This window comes from Antechinus flavipes, chromosome 1 (assembly GCF_016432865.1).
Source record: "Antechinus flavipes isolate AdamAnt ecotype Samford, QLD, Australia chromosome 1, AdamAnt_v2, whole genome shotgun sequence".
NCBI lineage: Eukaryota > Metazoa > Chordata > Mammalia > Dasyuromorphia > Dasyuridae > Antechinus > Antechinus flavipes.
This window is the reverse complement of record NC_067398.1, coordinates 432,599,907-432,619,657: the sequence shown is the minus strand read 5'-3', so window position 1 is coordinate 432,619,657 and position 19,751 is coordinate 432,599,907. Positions and strand designations below refer to the sequence as shown.

General features: G+C 33.0%; 1 protein-coding gene across 10 annotated transcripts in view; it reads left to right on the top strand.

Annotated features, from left to right (window-relative positions):
• The window catches only part of RALYL (RALY RNA binding protein like), an 801,687-nt gene that overhangs the window by 618,407 nt on the left and 163,529 nt on the right, over positions 1-19,751 (top strand). For all 10 annotated transcript variants that reach the window (XM_051969970.1, XM_051969968.1, XM_051969967.1 and 7 more), the window contains one exon: positions 16,060-16,135. In XM_051969970.1, coding sequence (XP_051825930.1) covers positions 16,060-16,135 — 76 coding nt within the window. The remainder of the gene's footprint in view (positions 1-16,059; positions 16,136-19,751) is intronic.

Here is a 19,751-nt window from a genome sequence, read left to right as displayed (position 1 = left end):
CAAGAGCCTCCACTGCTGTGGATCATACATAGCATCTGAAGGAGTTGCAGGACAGCCTTTGCTGACACAGGATAGTGGACTGGGAATGAGATAAATTGGAGGCAGAGGGAAGAGGAGAAAGGTCAGACAACACAACAACCTCTCAGTCAGAGAGGTTATAGAACAGCAACTTCCTTTCGGTCTCCTTGTATCATCCTCTCACAAGAGGAGATTCACTCTGAATTGGATCTCCACCAGCCACTGTTAGATGGCTCCCATGTATTCCAGCAGCTCCTGGTTATTCCAACCAATTTGCATCTTTTAAATTAAAAATATTTTTTCCCAAAAGTCTTAGTGCAATTATAAGCTGTGAAAACTTAATTAAAAATTTTGGGATTCTCTGTTTAAAGAGAGCAACAAAGACAAAGGATGAGGATTTGAATAATTTATAAGCGTATGATTGCTGGATTTGGGATTGGCATAAGCCCCCAAAAAAGTCGACCACAATGAGTCACATATCTTATATTTCACTGTGGTCTACTAAACTTGATCTCCAGTCTCAGTGTCATCATCACTACCCTTTGTAAAGGGTAAATCCTTATAATCTTTTACAAGTGACTTAACATTTCTAAGACTCAATTCCAAAATGAAAGGAAATGACCAGATGATCCATACTGTCCTTTCTTGCTCTAGTCTAACTTCCTTCTCTGTATTCTACCCACGTCATTATATGGTCCTTCTCATTCTGAGATAGGAAAGTATTTGTCTCAAATTTGGGCCCAGCCCATCCACATTCTAAATCTAATTTTGCCTTAGTCCTGACCATAGTCTAGAGAAAGCAGGTCAAGAAGCATCAAGGTATTTTAGATAAAACACTTAATTTAAAATGAGGAAGACCTGAATGCAAATCCTACTTCACAGACTAGCTGTGTGATCTTGGGCAGGTTACTTAACCTTTTTCTGCCTTAATTTTCTTATTATTAAGTAGGGGATTTGATCTCTAGGGGCCCTTCTCTCTCTAAAATTTTGATCTATGATTTTTAATAGATAGGACACAATAAAGTAGTTATGTAAAAATTAAAAAAAAAAAGTCATACACTTGCCTTAACTAAAGAGGTATCTTGTGAGTAAATAGGGGAATTTGAATGATGACAAATGAGTAAATATTATGGATAAAGGAGAGGATAGAATCCAAGATAACAATAAAAAGATAGTGGTGTCATCAATGGAAATCAACTGCATAAACATTGACCCACTGAAGTTTGAAAGTTACTTATTTAATAGAGGAATAATATTGGCTACTAAACTACAATTTTCCTAATTGCAATTTTTGGGTATTGAAAGTATGTCAACTTCTAGAAAGAAATGATTCCTGCATGTATATCTGTATGTCTATGTGTGTTTTGGTGTTTTATATTCATGCAGGAAAAAATTGGCTCGCAAACTTCAATATTAATATTTAAGTTGGGTTTGGAGAACAATGTATTTGCTAGGCAAGATTCGTACATTTGCTTAATACTTCCATTTCAGAGAAATTATAGGAACTGTATTTGTGATTTGAATGAAAGTGGAACAAAGAGAAGAAAATATTTGAGTTATCTGGCACATGTCAGGATGTAGTCAGTGCATGGTTTGGGTGAGTCTCCCTAAATTACATCCATAAATTAAGATACCCTTTATTTCAATAAATTTCAACAATTTGAAATTTTTACATAAATGTATCAACACGGATGCATGTTTTCTTAATTGAAATGTGTCATACTTTTCTTAGCTTGAATACAAGGGAATAGTTCTACAGTAAGTGTCCATATAATCCCATCAATTAACATCAATTTTTGGCATGTTTTGTTCCATTAAGTCCAAGCTTCAAGGGAATGACAAAATACAAGAAAGAAAAGAACAGTGGGAAAAATTAGAGGTTAATTGCCTTTGTTGATTTTCCTGTTGTTACAGCAGCATTGTCCCTATTATATTATGTTTGAAGGGGGAATTTAAGTGGATAATTTTGTTCTGAAATAGTTTCTATTTTGAACAGTTTTCCCCACAATATTAGGGTTTTTCAATATAACATGAAGTCATTATAAAAGTTGAATAAAAATTTCAGAGAAATCCCTGTTTTCATATATGTATTTATGAATTCATACTCTGGCCCCCACTAAATAAAGATAAGGCTTATTACATTTCTACCTCTCCCCCATAGTTGTTCAGTATATGGAAGGATTTGGGAAGTCTCCCTTCCCTCAATTTTTGACTAGTGCCAGCATCAATAATGTTTTCCTGATTTTAAGGATCTGAATATTCCAGGTCCATTTAATCAGTTTATAGTAAGAGTAGTTTTTCCAAAGGAATATTTACTTTAATGGTGACAAATAAATACCCCCCCCCCAATATCTAAGTGGCATAATCTTTCCTATGAAACCTCTGATTCTGAAGGAGAGAAAAGAAATGGATTCATAATTTAATTTAATTCCCACATAGCATCAGGCCCACCAAATTTTAAATCCAAAGCTTCCCTACTCTCTTTGCCTCACAGAATCCTGGCTTCTCAGGGCTTCTCTACTCAGTTGATTATAACATATGGCCTGGGATTTTAGACTTGAAAGTCTCAATGGATCAGGCTGCTTATCTATTCTTCTTTATGGAGGGAATTTCTACATATGACATCTCTACATACCTAAAACTAAAAAAGAAAAAAAAAAAAAAAAAAAAAAGACCAAAATCCCAAACTGTTTTCTTTTCTCAGAGTCATTTGAAGGCAGAAGGGAGGTAAATAAAGGGAGGGGAAGAAGTAGCCACTTGGCCCTAGGGATTGCTGCAAGCTGTCATTCAGTGATTAAAGGTTTCATCCATGGTGAGAATTCTCTGGATGAGGAAACAGCACTTTCTCTACAATTTAAATTTAAATGCTTGGAAAGATGCATAGTGCACTGAGAAATTAAATGACTTGCCCAAGATCACACAGTAGTATATGTTAGAGGAAGCATTGAAACCAGATTTTTATCTGCTTCTATAACTGCCTCTCCCTTCTTGTATTTTATAGGGGTATAGCCATTTGGCTCTTCCTTATGGTTGATAATCTGTTGGTGCTCTATGTATGTGCTGCTCTTACCTGTTTTGTCACCTGTTTTGTCCTTCCTTATCATCCTTTTCAAGTGGTTCATAATCATTAACCAACAACAATGATAATTTCCATTTCTTTTAAGAAAGCTTGTGGCTTCCAAGGCAAAAGTAAGCACATAGACAAAAGATACTGATCCCAGTCACACCTAGTGAAATTTCATGGTGCCATCCTTAAAGAATCTTCAGTATCCTATGCATTAATCATATACACAACCATTTACAGCAACAAGTCTATATACTTTTTATTTTATTAATTATTAATACTGAACTAGAACTTGCCTCCTAAAACTAAACTTAAAGTGCATAACCACATAAATCAATTTGATTATTACCTTTCACTTTAAGGGGAAAAAAAACTATTTTAGCATTATTTTTTTTTTAATTTCATCATTTTCTTTTATTTTAAAATATATTTTAAATGAATCGATGGAAGAAGAGTATTATATGGGGCAGTTAGGTGGCACAGTAGATTGAATCCTGGACCTGGAATTAGGAAGACTCATATTCCTGAGTTCAAATTCAGTTTCAGATATTTACTAGCTGTGTGTGTCCCTGAGTATAACCCATTAAACCCTGTTTGCCTCAGTTTCATTATCTATAAAATGATCTGGAGAAGGGAATGGCAAATCACTCCAGTAGCATTGCCAAGAAAACCCCAAATGAAGTCATGAAGAGTTAAACACAACTAAAATTACTCAACAACAGTATTGCATAGTTGATAGAAGTCTTAGTGCTTAGAAGATGTAGGGTCAAGCTTTATGTCTGACCCGTTAGCTTTGTGATTAGAGGCAAATCATCAACTTTCTGTCCTCTTACTAACTCTGAAGACTGCTTGAGAGAAGGTGCTACCCTATATTGGTGGGACTTATCTTGCAGTTACTAGATTTGGTGAACTAATACAATGAGTGCAAATTCTGGCAAGTCCTACCAACTGAAGAGGCTTTGGTCCCCTACAGACCATGTATTTGTCATCCAAGCACCAGCACCAATAACTGCAGAATTTTATAACTTTCAGTTGACCACAAGAAGACAAATTTTCAGCTTCAGCAAATAACAAAAACTTATTGAGATTCACAAGACTATAGATTTAAATAGATTAGACCTTAGAAGCCTCATTTATTGACAGATGACACTTTGATACAAAGTCTAGTGACTTGCTCAGATTTATACAAATAGCCAACAATAGAAATAAAATGAATTGAATTTTGGTCTTCCTGACTTGAAGTCCAGGATTCTATCCACCGCACTCTTCTGCCTTTCTGATATAGAGAATTTGTGATTTGCATCGGTGGAGAGAGAGCCCAGACCAATGAAGTCACAAATCCATGCTATATGTTGGCTTACATTCTGCTGTTTGATCTCTACATTAGTCCTTTAATGAATATTTTTTTCCAATGTGTGCTGGAAATGGATTTAGGGGCATTTTTAATATTTGAAATAACATTGCTCATAGCAGACTTAGCATTAAATCCATTCTCAAAGTATTTCTGACTTGGAAACCCCTTCCATCCCACTCTATTCATAGAGCAATTATTATTGATGGAGGTGGTAATACTAGCTAACATTTACACAGTGCTTTGTTATTCAGTCAGTCATTTTAGTTATATCCATCTCTTCACTCCTCACATAGGGTTTTCTTGAGAGAGATATTAGAGTGGTTTCCCATTTTCTTCTCCAGCTCAGTTTAGAAATGAAGAAACTGAGCAAACAGGATTGACTGACTGACTTAGGGTCACACAGATAGTAAGTGTCTGAGTTCAGATTTGAACTCACAAAGTAAAGTCTTCCTGATTTTAGGTCTAGCACTGTGCCATCTAGTCACCCAGACTAAATGCCTTAAAGTTTGTAAAATACTATATAAAGATTATCATCTAATTCTCCCAACAAACTTAAAAGGTAGTTGCTATTATTATCCCCATTTTCTAGTTGAGAAAACTGAGGCAGATCAAAGTTAAGTAACTTACTTAGGGTCACACAACTAATAAGTATCTAAGGCCAGATTTTAACTTAGATCTTCCTGACTTGAGGTTGAATGTTCTATCCACTGTGCCATAGGTATCTCAGTTTTCCCTTTAAACAGTATGATATGCAGTAGAAGAAACAGGGGCAAGTTTAAATGAGGCAAACTTTGGTTGATATAAGGAAAAATTTCCTAACAGATCTGACCAGAAGTAGTAGAACTTGACTATTGGTATAAAACAAAGGGAGATGCCTTTTTAATCTATAAAATTGTTAACTCTTTCTAATGTTTAAATATTTGGGGAGATCTAAATATTTAATATGATATTGCTACCATCTTAATTTATTAAGATATTAAATATTAAACAAATTAAATGAGTCTTAGCAGAAATTACTAAGATATTTAGACTGATCTTTGATCTCATCAGAATGAATAACTTCTATCAGTGTGCAAAATATCTGTCCCTTCTTGTTCAATTCTTCTTTATATCTTTCTATAACTTTTCCATAGAGAATATTCCCAGTATTGTGGAGGCCTTCCTCTGTATCTTTAAGGTTTGAAGGGTAGTGGTGTAGCACTTGGGCTATTCTTCTGTTATTCTATTAGAAAGCCCTTTCCTTTTTTAGTCAGATATGTTATTGATGATATCTTTAATGCTAATTTCAATATGGACAAATATGCTATAATAGTCAGTTGGTTTCTCCTGGAGCCAAAGAGTCAATAAGTACTTCTTAAGCACTTACCATGTGTCAAGTGTTGTGGTAAGCATTGTGCTGTACACATCTAAAACATAGTAGAAAGACCTGAGTTCAAATCCCATTTCAGACACTTATTGTGACCCAAAACAAATCACTTAATCATTTTGAGGTAAAATGTACATGGAAACAATTCCTATATTAAAGGATTGTTGGGATGATAATATCAAATAATATATCAGGCACTTTATGAACCATAAAATCTTCACAAATAAGAGCTCATATATATAAGATTAAATTTAAATACATATTTTCATAGTTATATTAAATAGTTCTCCTTTAGATACTCACTACAAGAGGATGTCTTAAGAAGTAGGATAATTTTATCCTAAGTCTTTTGAAGAGAATTACTAAAATTGTTTTTTCTCTAGGAGGTCTATTTTTTATCACAGCTATTGCTACTCACTATTCATATTTACTATTTTTTAGACATTATTAAAAAAGAAATAAAATGTTTATAAGATAATAGGAAGAGGAGATTTATGCTGAATGCTATATTTTATTCTCAATAGTTTTTAGCTGCCCAACATTAGCCTTTGTCTTTCTATTACAGTCATGATTTTATATAATGGCTATCACCACAGCTTTCCCAATTGAATGTGCAGTCAGTGAAGAAAGGAGTTTAGAAGAATTATTCAGCGTACAATAAAGAGTTAGAAATTAGAAGAGAGAGAAACAAGGAAAGGAAGATAAAGCTGTGAAGAAAATTAAGTCACCCCTGCTGTTGCCCAGGACTAATCTGTGATAATCATAAGGAAATTAGTAATTCAGATATTGTCATGTTGGTTTGATTTTATTTTTCTGAAGAAAGAATGGCTCCTTAATAGAGAAACCACTCAGTTGGAAACAGAACTAAAAGTTAGAGAAGAAAGGAAAGAATTGCCAATTCGTTTTCATGATGGGCACATTGTTAAAATTCTTTTCCTGTGACCTTCTTGGCCTGAATTATCTCCATAATTGTTTCATCTGTCTGTGTCACTAGAGCCTTAGATGTGAGTTTAGAAACCATTCCTCCAAACACTAAACATACTTTTTTTTTTTTTTCAGAAAGTTGTTAGCTTTGTTTAATAGAGTCTCTTATATCCAAGAGTGTTCATTTTTATTCAGATACTTACTTGGGAGAACCTTTCCCTGAATAAACAGTGAGGCCATATTGTTTTTCCTTTTGTGTGTATTTAAGAAGTTCTTATGCTCAAAAGAATTTTCTTCGGTTAATTCACATTTTTTCTGGTCAATGCTCTAAAAGAATGAAAAGAGAGAGAATGACTTGAGGAATCATTACAGATTTGAAGATTTAATTTCTGGTCTGATTATCATCTGGTATTTTTGTGGTGACTTTTATGTAGGTGTTACTGAGGTTCTATTGTTGCCACAAATTCCAGTTGTCATGGTCCAAACAAACATCAAATACCCAGAGTTATCCAGCTTTTCTCTTTAATTGTGTTCCAGGAATTAATCTAAGCTTTTGATATAGTTGGATGCACTTGAAAGAGAGTGAATGTGAAGTCAAGAGACCAAATTCTAGTATCTATTCTACCACTTACCATTCCCCTATACTAGGATTCTACCATTGGCAAACTATTTAATCTTTGAGAGCCTCAATTTCCTTATCTGAAAAATAAGAACAAAACAACCTCCAGTACCTGCTTTACAGAGTTACTGTAAAGATAGAATGATGAACTAATGTATGGGGAAAGCACTTTATGAAAAAAAAAAAAAAACTAAAGTTTTTTTTTGTTTGTTTGTTTGTTTTTTTAAGAAATCAAATAGGAAAGGAAGCACTTAAGGAATTTCTATAGTTGATTTGATAGAGCAGAGATTTATGTATATGAGTGTGTTTGTGTGTGTGTGTGTGTGTGTGTGTGTGTGTGAGAGAGAGACACACAGATTCTTATTTATGTTTATCTTGACTAGAAAGACAAGAGATCTGAGAAGAAAATCTTCATGAACAATTCCTGAAAAAAGAATTTCTGAAATTCATCTATATTTTATTAAGTACCTACTTGTGTGCATGAAAAGCAGCATAGTATATTGGTTAGGAAATTCTCCTCAGAGTCAAACAGACTTAGATTCAGTTCCTGGCTGTGACTCATAATGACTTTGTGACTCTGGATAAGCCAGACCTGAAGACTTAAGTTGTAGAGAAGATCCTGACCTTCATTGGTAGAAGGATTTTGCTCACTTCTGTCCAGCTCTGATAACTATCCTACTGTGTACAAGCCTAAGTGCTTAAGCATACACACATATAAATAAGAAAAAACTTCACAACCCCAAATTTTCCCTGTCCTCAATGAGTTCACACTCACCTGGGATGAGATGGAAGCAATAGCACAGATACCAGTAAGGTAATACCAAAAAATTCCAAGAGGAAAAGACTCAGGAAGTCAGGATAAGCAAAAGAGGTGGTACTTGATTGAGTTGTACCTTGAGTAATGTAAGGGAGTCCATGATGTAGAGAAGAAAGAGTGAATTCTAGACACTGGGGAAGTGGACAGTTGTGCAAAAGCATGGAATCGAGATAAGGGATATCATTTACAGAGAATTCCTGGCCAGTGTGAATGAAAAATGTTGGAAAGTTACATGAAATAACATTGGAAAGATAGGTGCAAGTCAGATGAGAGTAGGGGGACTTCAAATGACAAGCTAAAAATTTTATATTTTATCCTAAATTTCATCAACATAGACCTTTCAAGATGTTTTAGTTCAAGGTGAGAGTAATATGGTTAGGTATGTGTTTCAAGAACACCCTTGTAAGAAATGGATCAGAGAGAAAAAAGACTAATTAGGAGACTATTACAATACTAAAAGGAAAAGCATATAAGGGTCTAAATTAGGGTCGAGGTTGAATTAAAAGAATGGAATAGATATGAGAGATGATATACTCAGAAATTCTATAAGAGCTTGAAATTGACAGGCTATTGAGTTTGAAGAAGAAGAAAATTTCAGAGATGATTCCAAGTTGTAAAACTGAGTAACTTGAAGAATCATGATACTGTCAAAAGAAAGAAATCAAATACAGGTAAGCTTTAATTTCACTCCACAAGTTCCCATGCAAACTTTAAGTTTGCATAAAATAGTACCATTTCTCCCCTAGCATCCTAACAAATCATGTTATTGAACATAGCTAATATTATAATGGGCTATGGACATTTTTGATATTCATTTGGTAACAACACCTTTTGTATAAGGTAGCTTCTGTTTATGTGATTTTGAGGGGGAGAAGTAGTAAAGTTCAACTCTAGGGCAGAGGCTGTGTTATACATAGAATAAATTTGGGGAGGAGATTCTAACACAAAATATTGAGAAATGAAAAAGAGCATAATTAAATGCTTTTACATAGTATGCATCCAAGGTGCAAATGGAAAACAACAAAATAGGGAAAGGCAATAATCATAAATGCTAAATTTGTGGTGGTACAGTGAATAGAGAGCTGGATGTGGAGTCAGGAAAACCTGAATTCAAATTTGGCTTCAGATATTTACTAACTAGGTGATATTGGGCAAGTCACCTAACCTGTGTTTCAGTTTTCTCATCTGTCAAATTGAAATAATAGCACTGACCCCCCAGGGGTATTTTGAGGCGCAAATGAGCTAATAATTGCAAAACACTAAGCCTAGTAACTGGTGTAGTAAACAGTATTCGTGTGTGTGTGTGTGTGTGTGTGTGTGTTTGTGTATAAGATTTGTTAGCTATATGAATATTAGGACAGCTAGGTAGCACAGTGGATAAAGGATTGATCCTGAAATCAGAAAGATTCATCTTCATGAGTTCAAATTTAGTTGTGCGGCCCTGGGTGAGCCCTTTAACCCTATTTGCCAGGAATCCTCATCATAAAAGGAGATGGAGACAGAAATGGCAAACATTCCTGTATGTTTCCCAAGAAAATTCCAGATAAGATTATGAAGAGTCAAATATGACTGAATAATCACAACAACAAAATAAATGTTAGCTATTATTATTTTAAGTATACAAAGAAATCAGAAGTCTAAAAATGATGCTGTTAACATATTGGAAAGAAAAAGTGACTATGGCTGAGTTCATGAGTTTTAAATATATAAAATGTTCAAACTTACCATGTATTTAAGTTTCTATTTCTTTTTACTTGTATAGGTATAATGCTTGAGTATAGAATGTTCCCCGGTAACAGATGGGGTCTGGCCAAATGGTGATCTTTGCATTAGCATTCTAATAAGTAGAAAACTGAGTGCTATAATCTTATGTCAGAACTAATTTATAAGAGTGGAGAGATACAAGACCTCATTAAAATGGTCTTGATTCAGTGACTACCCAGAAAAGTTGGATGACAATTTTATTCTCTCATTACACTGAATATTTTAATATGGCTTTACAGGTATCTTTGAACTTTTTTTAAACAACTAACCTTGGTTTTGTGAATAGATAAAAAACAAAGACAAGATTGAAATGCTATCCAATTATGTGTAAAATTTGGCTGCCTTCAACATGCTCATACCATAAAGCACATAGTGAGCTAAACTTCACATTTAATTATATATAAAAGTGTGGTATAATTTTGCCTTCATTCACCATTTCTATACATCTCAAAAAATTATTCTGCTCCATCTGTGTTTCCTTGGCGAGGTAATTCACACATGATCATTTTCTGCACAAAAAAATACCTTACGGTATCACTAGGACAGTTTGGTGGTACAGGGCATAAATTGCCAGATTTAGAGTTAGGAGAGATTCATCTTCCTAAATTCAAATCTCCCCTCAGACACTTACTTAGCTGTTTGATCCTTGATAAGTCACTTAACTCTATTTGCCTCAGTTTCCCCATCTGTAAAATGAACTGGAGAAAGCCATGGCAACCATGTCCAATATCTTTACCAAGAAAACCCCACATAGAAGAGTTGAACATGACAGAAATGACTCAACAACAACAACAACAACAAAAATATATCACTAGATTGTAAATTCTAATCCCAACCCAACACTGAACTAAAATAAAACATTCTGTTTTACTTTAATTGAGAGATAAAAGGGGAAAGAGTGAGCAAGAAGATAGAGAATAAAAGGAAGACCTTTATATAACCACTCATGGTTATCCTCAGACTCCCTGCGAACCTACCTCCTCTAGCACATCTTTTTCTTCTATTTAATACACATTTTGCTTTAAAAAAGTTCTTTTAGGTGGTCAGTTTGTCTTTAAACTGGATATATTTTTCCCCATGGGAAACATAACCTTATAACTGCTTCCTTATAACCTTGTAGGCTTCTTGAAGTTTGAGACTTAGATTTTTCTGAGACAGAATCTTGCAAATCACAGGGACTTCATTCATGCTTACACAATTGAATGAAATAAGGTCATTGACCAAGAGAATAAAAAGATGATGTAGATAGCTTATCATATTATCTTACATATCTCTTAGTTGATGAGCATTTATTAAGTACTAGTGAGGCATTTTGCTAATAAAATATAGTTATAGATAGAAAGAACAAAACAATCTTTCTTACAAGGACCTACATTCTAATGAATGTAACTATATAAATATATACAGGAGTATAAAAATAATAAATGTAGAGTAGTTAAAAGCAAGTAGCATAATGGAAAGAGCAACAGGCCTAGAGTCAGGAAGATATAACTTCAAATCCTCTTCACACACATATTAAGTGTATGACCTTGGTCAAATTACATGATCCTGCTTGCCTCAGTTTCCTCATCTGTAAAATGAGTTGGAGAAGGAAATAGCAATCCACTTCAGTATCACTGCCAAGGAGACTTGAAAAGGCCTAAAGAAAAGTTTTCTTTTAGGAAAACTGTAAAATAACAAGAAGTTAAATACAAATCACTCAAGTCTGCTTCATTTTCTTAATTTATGAGAAAGAGAATTTCTTAATTTATAAATTTATAAATGAGAAATGAATGTGACACTGAACTTGACTGGGCCTGCTTTGGCCTCAGAATTTCTACCTATTAATTCAATTCTACAGATTTAATTGTGTCTGCTATGTGCTATGTGTTTTCTAGGTTCTAGGATCACAAAGACCAAAGAGAAAAAGAAAAAAAAATTCCAATAACTACATTACAGTAGGAAAGTCAGTGAAGCAACTTTTCTGAGCCTCAATTTTCTCAGCTAGGAAAAGGGGGTAATTTTTGCAGCTATCTACCTTATGAAGATCAAATAAATCAGGGATGCCAAAGCTGTAAATAATAGAAACTTATACTTCCACATATTATCCTCTTTTTTCATATTTTACTTTATATAATGTCCTCACTTTGAAGTGTTCATTAAATTTAGGATTAAAAAAAACAAACTAAAATTAAAAATAAATTATGCAAAACAGTAATTATAAATTGTATTAATAATAATGCCTTCTCTGGCTACCTCAATGGATTATGGTTATGCATATTCTTTGAAAGAATTATAGATGTAAAAGATATTATCATTTCACATATTTATTAAAACTATAGGAGTGGGTTTTTTAAATCTCAAATTGTTATCTACTTGATTATCAATTAAAATTGAATCTTTAGGACAGAACCCTCAATTTTTTTTTTATCACATTCACACATTTTGGCCCAAAGTTTAGTGGAATTTACTTCTATTGTCATTTTGGATTATAAGCAAGTTACCAAGAAATGCTAACTTGTGTCTTTTATCCTATATTAATATAATTAGTTTTGTTATTGAAAAAGACATTCAGAAGTTCTAGCTCTACCGCTAATTTACTGAGTCGACTGGAACAAGTCACTTTCTTTCCTTGAGTTCCATTGTTCCCATATGTCAAATATAGGGGCTATGCTAGATAATTTATAGGATTTAGAAAGCAAAACCTTTCCAATTGGTAATCCATTAAAATAGCCTTTGATATTTTCCTGGGTGATTGCCACACCACGATGACACATTCAGTAAGATCTTAGGAAAAAAAAAAGCATATTGCTTCTGCATTCTTAGAAAATTAATTGATAAAATTCAAGGAAGGAATTATTATAGATTCAAAGATTGCTTATGTTTGACCTCTATCCAGCTAGAAAGACAAGTTTGAGACCAATGATCCAGTGTAATCTATAACCCAAGGACCAACTTTGCTAATTATAGAGAGGTTCAAATCAGCAAACCTGATTTTTGTGATATGGGTGAGAAGGAGAGGAGTACAAAAATTTTCTAATGCATGGAAAGGTTGGGGTATGAGTTAGTGTAGCAATCTCATACCAATGAGATCTTAAGTTTTTTGACACCTAAAAAATATGGAAACTATTCTTGATGTTTTTGAAACCCATTTGCTAAGTCCCAGATCATTTTTCTTTATCATATTATTTGAAATCCACTGAGGAGAGTTAATATCAGTGTTTTGTAAATCGTTTAACTGATATTTAATAAAGATTCACAATGATATATTGTTGAATAAAATGATTTCTCTTCACAACATGTGTATGTATATTAGTATCCCCCAACCAAGGACTGAATATTAATTTTCTATTTCTATTATCCTTATACCTAAATAAAAGAGAAGGTCCTTCATTTATAAAGTACTCTGTTAAGAAAAAGATTTCTATCATTCCTATGAATTCTTCTGAAATTGAAATGATTTTTGCATTTACTATGTACAAGACATTGTCTCATCTACTGCAGGGTAGAAAAGGGGGGAGGATGTCAGGCAGGGGTGAAGCTTGGGGGAATGGGAGGGTTATAAATATGAATAAGACAAAATCCTTGACCTCACAGAATACACAAAAGGATACATAAGATATGTAAGCAAATAAGTACAACACATGCTAAGTACAACACTTTACAGCATAAAGTACTTCCCAAGACTTTAGGAAAGAAACAAGGAAAGTATGATTATATTCAGCAAGATTGCACAGTGGCTAAAGCACCAGGCCTAAAATCAAGCTCTGAGTAATTTACTTAACCTTTGTCAATCTCAATTTCTGCATCTATAAAATGGGGTTAATAATGATACTTATCTCACAAAATCATTGTAAGGATCAGATGAGATATTTGCAAAATTCTTTGCAAACTTAGAAGCATCATAAATGTTACTTATTGCTATTATTATTAAAAGAAAAAAAAAATAAAGGAGATGTAAAAGGTAGGGGAGGAGTTAACAGGGCAAACTTTTTGATGAAGATAGTTTCAGTGTTTCCAACAAGGTAAAGATCTACTATAGTTATTCTGTTTACCTGGGAAAAACAGGCAAGAAATTAATAATCTGAGTTTATGGTCTCCTTTTTAGTTGGCAATCCTACAAAACACTCTTATGCCTCAATGGGAATCTTTTGACATTCCCACTATCATAGGACCATATTGGGAGGTGGAGGTATTTTTGTATGCACACATACATGGGAAAAAGACAAATCTAGTTTTGCTTATATATAGTCTTTGGTTAGGACCCATCCTTTCCCTATTTTGTATCTGTTTGCTTGTCCCATTTCTCCTATTGAAATTATCTTTCCATTCATGCCATTTCTCTTCTCCATAACTATTAATAGTTTTCCATTGCCTATAGGACAAAATTAAAATTCTTTGGCCTAGCATTCAAGATTTATGACAGTCTGGCTCTATCTTACTTTTCTAGTCTTTCCCCACCCCCAACTATTCCTCTATTTTTCCAAATTGTTGTTTCCCAATATCTATGTATTTCTATCCCATTCTCTTTTTCTAGGATGTTTTCCCCCTCTCTACTTATAAAAATCCCCTACTTATAAAAATAAATGCTTAACTCCTATCCCTTCATGAAGTCATCCTTAAGTACCCCATTTGGAAATGATCCCTACTAACAATGAAGTATTTTCTGATGGCCAGGGCTGAGCAAACACTAAATTGCCCTTTCACAATGGTATATAGAAACTTCATTCTAATGCCTCATATAGCTAGAGAAGTTCAGTTCATTCTTCTCAGTCATGAACTTTCATGTTTTGTCAGTGTGATGACTTGAGGGGATAAAAGAAGTCCCTGACCACCAATGGTGCTAATTAGTCAAACACTATTGCTCAGGCTTCTCAGAACTGACTGTTTTTGTTCCAGTTCTGGAATGGACTCTACTCTCCATAAGCAGTTGAGGGAAGAGGAGATAGATGGAGTGAAACAGTCCATTGATATCTATGGATACTCATTCCTTACCCCCACAAACATATCAGGAAGTACCTTGGACAGAAATGGTTGATTCCTTCTTTAAATATATAAAGAAATTTCTCCCAGAAACTTCTATAGCACTACAAGGATTCTTCTTCTTTTTTCTCTACCTGAGAGAAAACACCATACTGTCTTTTTTTTTTTTTTTAACCTAATCCCTTCAACTTGAAAGCTAAAAAGTTGAAATGGTCCCTGAATTTAGGAGCTGTCCTCTAGATCTAATGCAAATCTGTCATGTCTGTTCAAAAGTAAGTCTGCCTTTGAACTATCCTTTGTGAACAATAAATTGTTTAAGAGGGACAATTGCTATTCTTTTTTTTTTTTTTTTTCATTCTTTTTATCACTTTCGGAGGAATCCCTTTTGTGGAAATATCAAGTTTAATAGCCTTTTATAAAACTCATTTCACATAATGAAAATGCTGTCAAAAACCTTAACCCTATCTTCAGAAGTATTGGCAGCACATTATACAAAATGAATACTATAATAAAAACTGTGGCAGGCTAAAGTCTGTAGTTTCCGACTTATTTATTTATTTGTTAATTTGCTTCTCTCGTTAAATAGTTCTATACGATAAGTTTAAAAGTAGTAAAACAATATAGAATCTTGTTCTTGTTAATTATCTTGTTATATCTCCTCTGTTCATTTAAGTAATAAAAGCTTGTACCTATTCATTTCAAAACTCATCCACAACCATAATTTCTAACAATTTAAAATTAGATATAAATTAAAACTGAATTTTAAATTACTTTTCAAACATTCTCCATTATATGTAGTCTTGCATGAACAATTGGAAAGTAAGTCCTCTTCCCACTTTTTTTGTCTTTCTATTTTCAGCACAATTGTGGCACAATTCCTTCAATATACTATGGACTTAGCTAAATATTTCATAATGGAATGAGATAGAATTGTTGGTACATCTTTTGCTATCCCTTATCTCTTCATAACCTCCAGATAGTACAACAAGTTCCTAGCAAAGATAATGTAAACCAAAATATTATGCTTGTTTTTCATTTTAAGAAGCTGGGAACTTTATGAATACAAATGATAAGGGCACAAAATTATATTTTTAACCTTAATGCTTTCTTATGTTCATATTTTGCTTAATGCTAATAAAGTCACCTAACCACTGTGAAATCTTGCTTTCAGATATCAACATGGCTGGAGAACCAAAACCCTATAGACCCAAACCTGGAAACAAGAGGCCCCTGTCAGCTCTTTACAGGTAAATTGATAATTACTATGATGGAAAATGCAACAATGATCTATTTTTTGTTATGATTATGATGATTGTCAGCATTCATCTTTTTTTTAAATTTTCATCATTTTATAATGCACTAGTAGGACTTAGAGTTATAAAAATGGCACATAATATTAATCAATGGCAACTAAAAAGAATAAGATCAAGTGTAGTTGGGAGGCAATCTATATGGACAATCTCAGAAAGGTAATCTTTTTTTTTTATCAGAAAGATAATCTTAAAAAAAGAGAGAGAGAGATAGTCCTATTTTTCCTGATTGCTAGTGAATTAAAAAGCCAAAATACAATTACTTATTTCAAAATAGATTCTGTTTCACTGATATATAATGGCTAATTTTAAATTAAGAATGGAAAATCCAAATTCTAAAACCATGTTTGTCACTAGCTAGTCATATTACCTAGAAAATGCTATATAACTTTTCTAGCCTTAACTTCTTCATTTGTTAAAATAGTCAGATTAGATGAGAAAAATCCCTTAGGTCCCATTCTACAAATTTAATGTAAAATTTAATGTAATTATAATAACATGTAAAATCAGTAAAAACAAATATCAAAAATTGGAAGATAAAGTATTTACATTGTAATTTATGAAATTTATGAAAAACATAAATTTTTCTGTTTTAAAATAAAATAAGTTAGGGTGAGATGATTGTTTGTTATGGATAGTATAAAAAGATTATATAGTGTAACTAAAAGTATTACAAATTGATCTTTCCAGTCCTTCTCACTCTAATGTTCTCTTATGAGTATGATTAGGTAAATTCTGGTATTCTTAGACTTGATTAAAGTATATGTGATCACAAACACTTATCCCTAGTTTTTACTACAGACCTCTTATAGAAGTATAGTTTCATAGTATCCTAATCTAAATCTATTTCCCTGACATTGTTCACACCAAAATTCAGAGTTACATTGATTGACAAAAGGCAAATTTTATTTTCAGTACTTTCATCAAATATAAAAGGCAATGTTTTTAAAAGAGATAAATGCAAATGACTCTGCAAGGAGACTCATTTTCCAAATGTTCATGCATGACTGGATTTAATGGAGAAAATTTGAAAAAATGAATTTTAAAGTATTGAAAGGTAGCTGACAATGTCTTTGTTTTATTTTTTCTCATCAAAATGCCATTCCTGACTTCAAGAAAGAATGCTAGTTTTCATTTCTCTGGTTCCTCTATCTTCCATTGATTTGGTCTTTTTATAAGAATATAGATAAATAAGAGGCGATATCTTCACACATTTTAAAGTTCATTTTTAAATTCTTAGGGAATGTCATAATAAAGTAATGCTTAAAAAGAAAAGTCAAAATTCATTTTAGTCTGCTTGACAGGGCATCAGAATTGCTACAATATGTACAAGTCTAGTTACAATGGGGCCTATTACTGAAAGTGTACAGACAGGACCGACTACTTTCAATAAATTTTGCTTTTTAGATTTGTCTCTATTAAGTTAATATTTGGCTGTGTTGACAAGTAAGAGCACAAGAATACATACAGAAAGAACAGTGTGCTATTTACAAGTATGGCATTTGAAAGAATAAACACTGCATTTCCCACATTTCTCTTTTTTGCTCTAATTGGGTCAATATTCCCTGAATAACTGTCTACATTCTCATAAAAGGGTATGTCACATCATCAAATACAATCATCAATTGATCCCTTCTGTTCTATCCCAGCCCTTCTTTTCCTTTTCCCCAATCCAATGCAAACAAACAAAATAAAAAATAGCATTCATTAAGCACCCACTAGAGCAAGAGATTGTGTAAGGCACTAAAGGCAAAAACAAAACAAAACAAAAATATAGTAAAATGACCTTTGTCATTTTATGTGTGTGTGTATATACATATGTATGTATATATATATGTAGTGCAGAAATACAAAATATGAACAGATAAAGGTATAGACTGTTTATGTATATCTTATGTGTGTATATATATACATATATATGTATATCATATAGTGTGTATATGTATATATACATGTGTGTATATATTAGGGTGCATGTGTATATGTATATATACATAATATATATATTATATATATTATTAATTAAGGTGCATGTGTGTGTATATATACATATATATATACACACACATAATATATATAGCATACAAACTAGCTTATATCAAATGATAATTTAAAGAAAGGGCACTGAAAACTAAGGGGAAGAAGCAAGACTTCATAGGATCTATCAGATGATCTGACTTGAAAGAGGCTGGAGATTCTAAAAAGCAGAGAAGAGAAAAAAGAATGCTCTGCAGACAGTGTACATTGTCATTAAGACAGATCTCTAGTGCCAAGTTCAGGAAACAATGGGTAGATTACTTTGGCTAGAATGTAGAATGAAGGAAGATAAGTGATACATAATGAGCATGGAAAGGTAGGCTCTAGCCAGCTTGTGAAAAGCTTTATTTGGCCAGTTAAGGAGTTTGGATGTTATCCTAGAACTGGAGTTCTAAAGCTTTGTCACAGAAGCTTTTGACGTGTGTTTATGTCTATAGACCCTTTCTTAAAATAATATATTTCAGAGTATAAAATAAAATATTTAAGATTACAAAGGAAAACAATGATGTTGAAATATAATTAATTTTAAAAGTTCATGAAGCCTTAGTTAAGATCCCCTCTCTTTAGAAACAGTGGAAAAATCAACTGAATTTTCTTCAGCAAGTGGTTGTTGTGATCAGACATGCTTTAGGAAGAGGATTTTGGTACTGTATGCCAGATGGACAAGGGACAAATTGCAAACTGGAACACCCATTAGGAAACTGTTGAAATAGTCTTGATGAGAGGGCCTAAATTAGAATGGTGGTCGTGTGAACAGAGAAAACACACTACTTTTTAGGAAATTAAATGTTTTGCTGAAAGCACATTTTACAGTAACAAAAATTATAAACTTATCCAACTCACTCTTTTGAAAAACAATAGCCAATATTCTATTTCAGCAGTCTCTAGCTTAAATTATGGTAGCATTCTCTTAATTTTTCTTCCTGCCTCAAATACCATTCTGTTTCAGTCCATTATCCACACTGCTGTGAAAGTGTTGAATTTTTATTGTAAACCTGACCATGTCATTTCTTTGCTCAATAATCTCCTGGAGCTTCCTATTATTTCCAGAATTAACTATTAACTTTTCCATTGAGCATTCAAAGATTTTTACAATCTGGTCCCAACCTATTTTTCTGGACTTATTGTACATTATTCCCCTTTTTTGAACTCTGCATTCTAGTTAAACTGGCTTTCTCTCACACATAATTAATTTTCCATCTTCAGTGTTCATATTTTTGTAATGACAGTCTCCCATACCTTGAATTCTTTCCTTCTTTACTTCCAACTCATGGATTTCCTTTCTTCTTACAAAACACAATTTAAGAACCATCTTTTATATAAAATTTTCCTGCTTCCTTCTTTTTGTTCATGCTCTGTGTGTGTGTGTGTGTGTGTGTGTGTGTGTCTGTCTGTCTCTTTCAATCTCTCTCTCTTGTATTATATAATATTGAATTACTTGGCATTTATTCTGAATATATATATATACATATATATTATCTGCCTTATGAGAATAAAAGTTCCATGTTAATAGGAT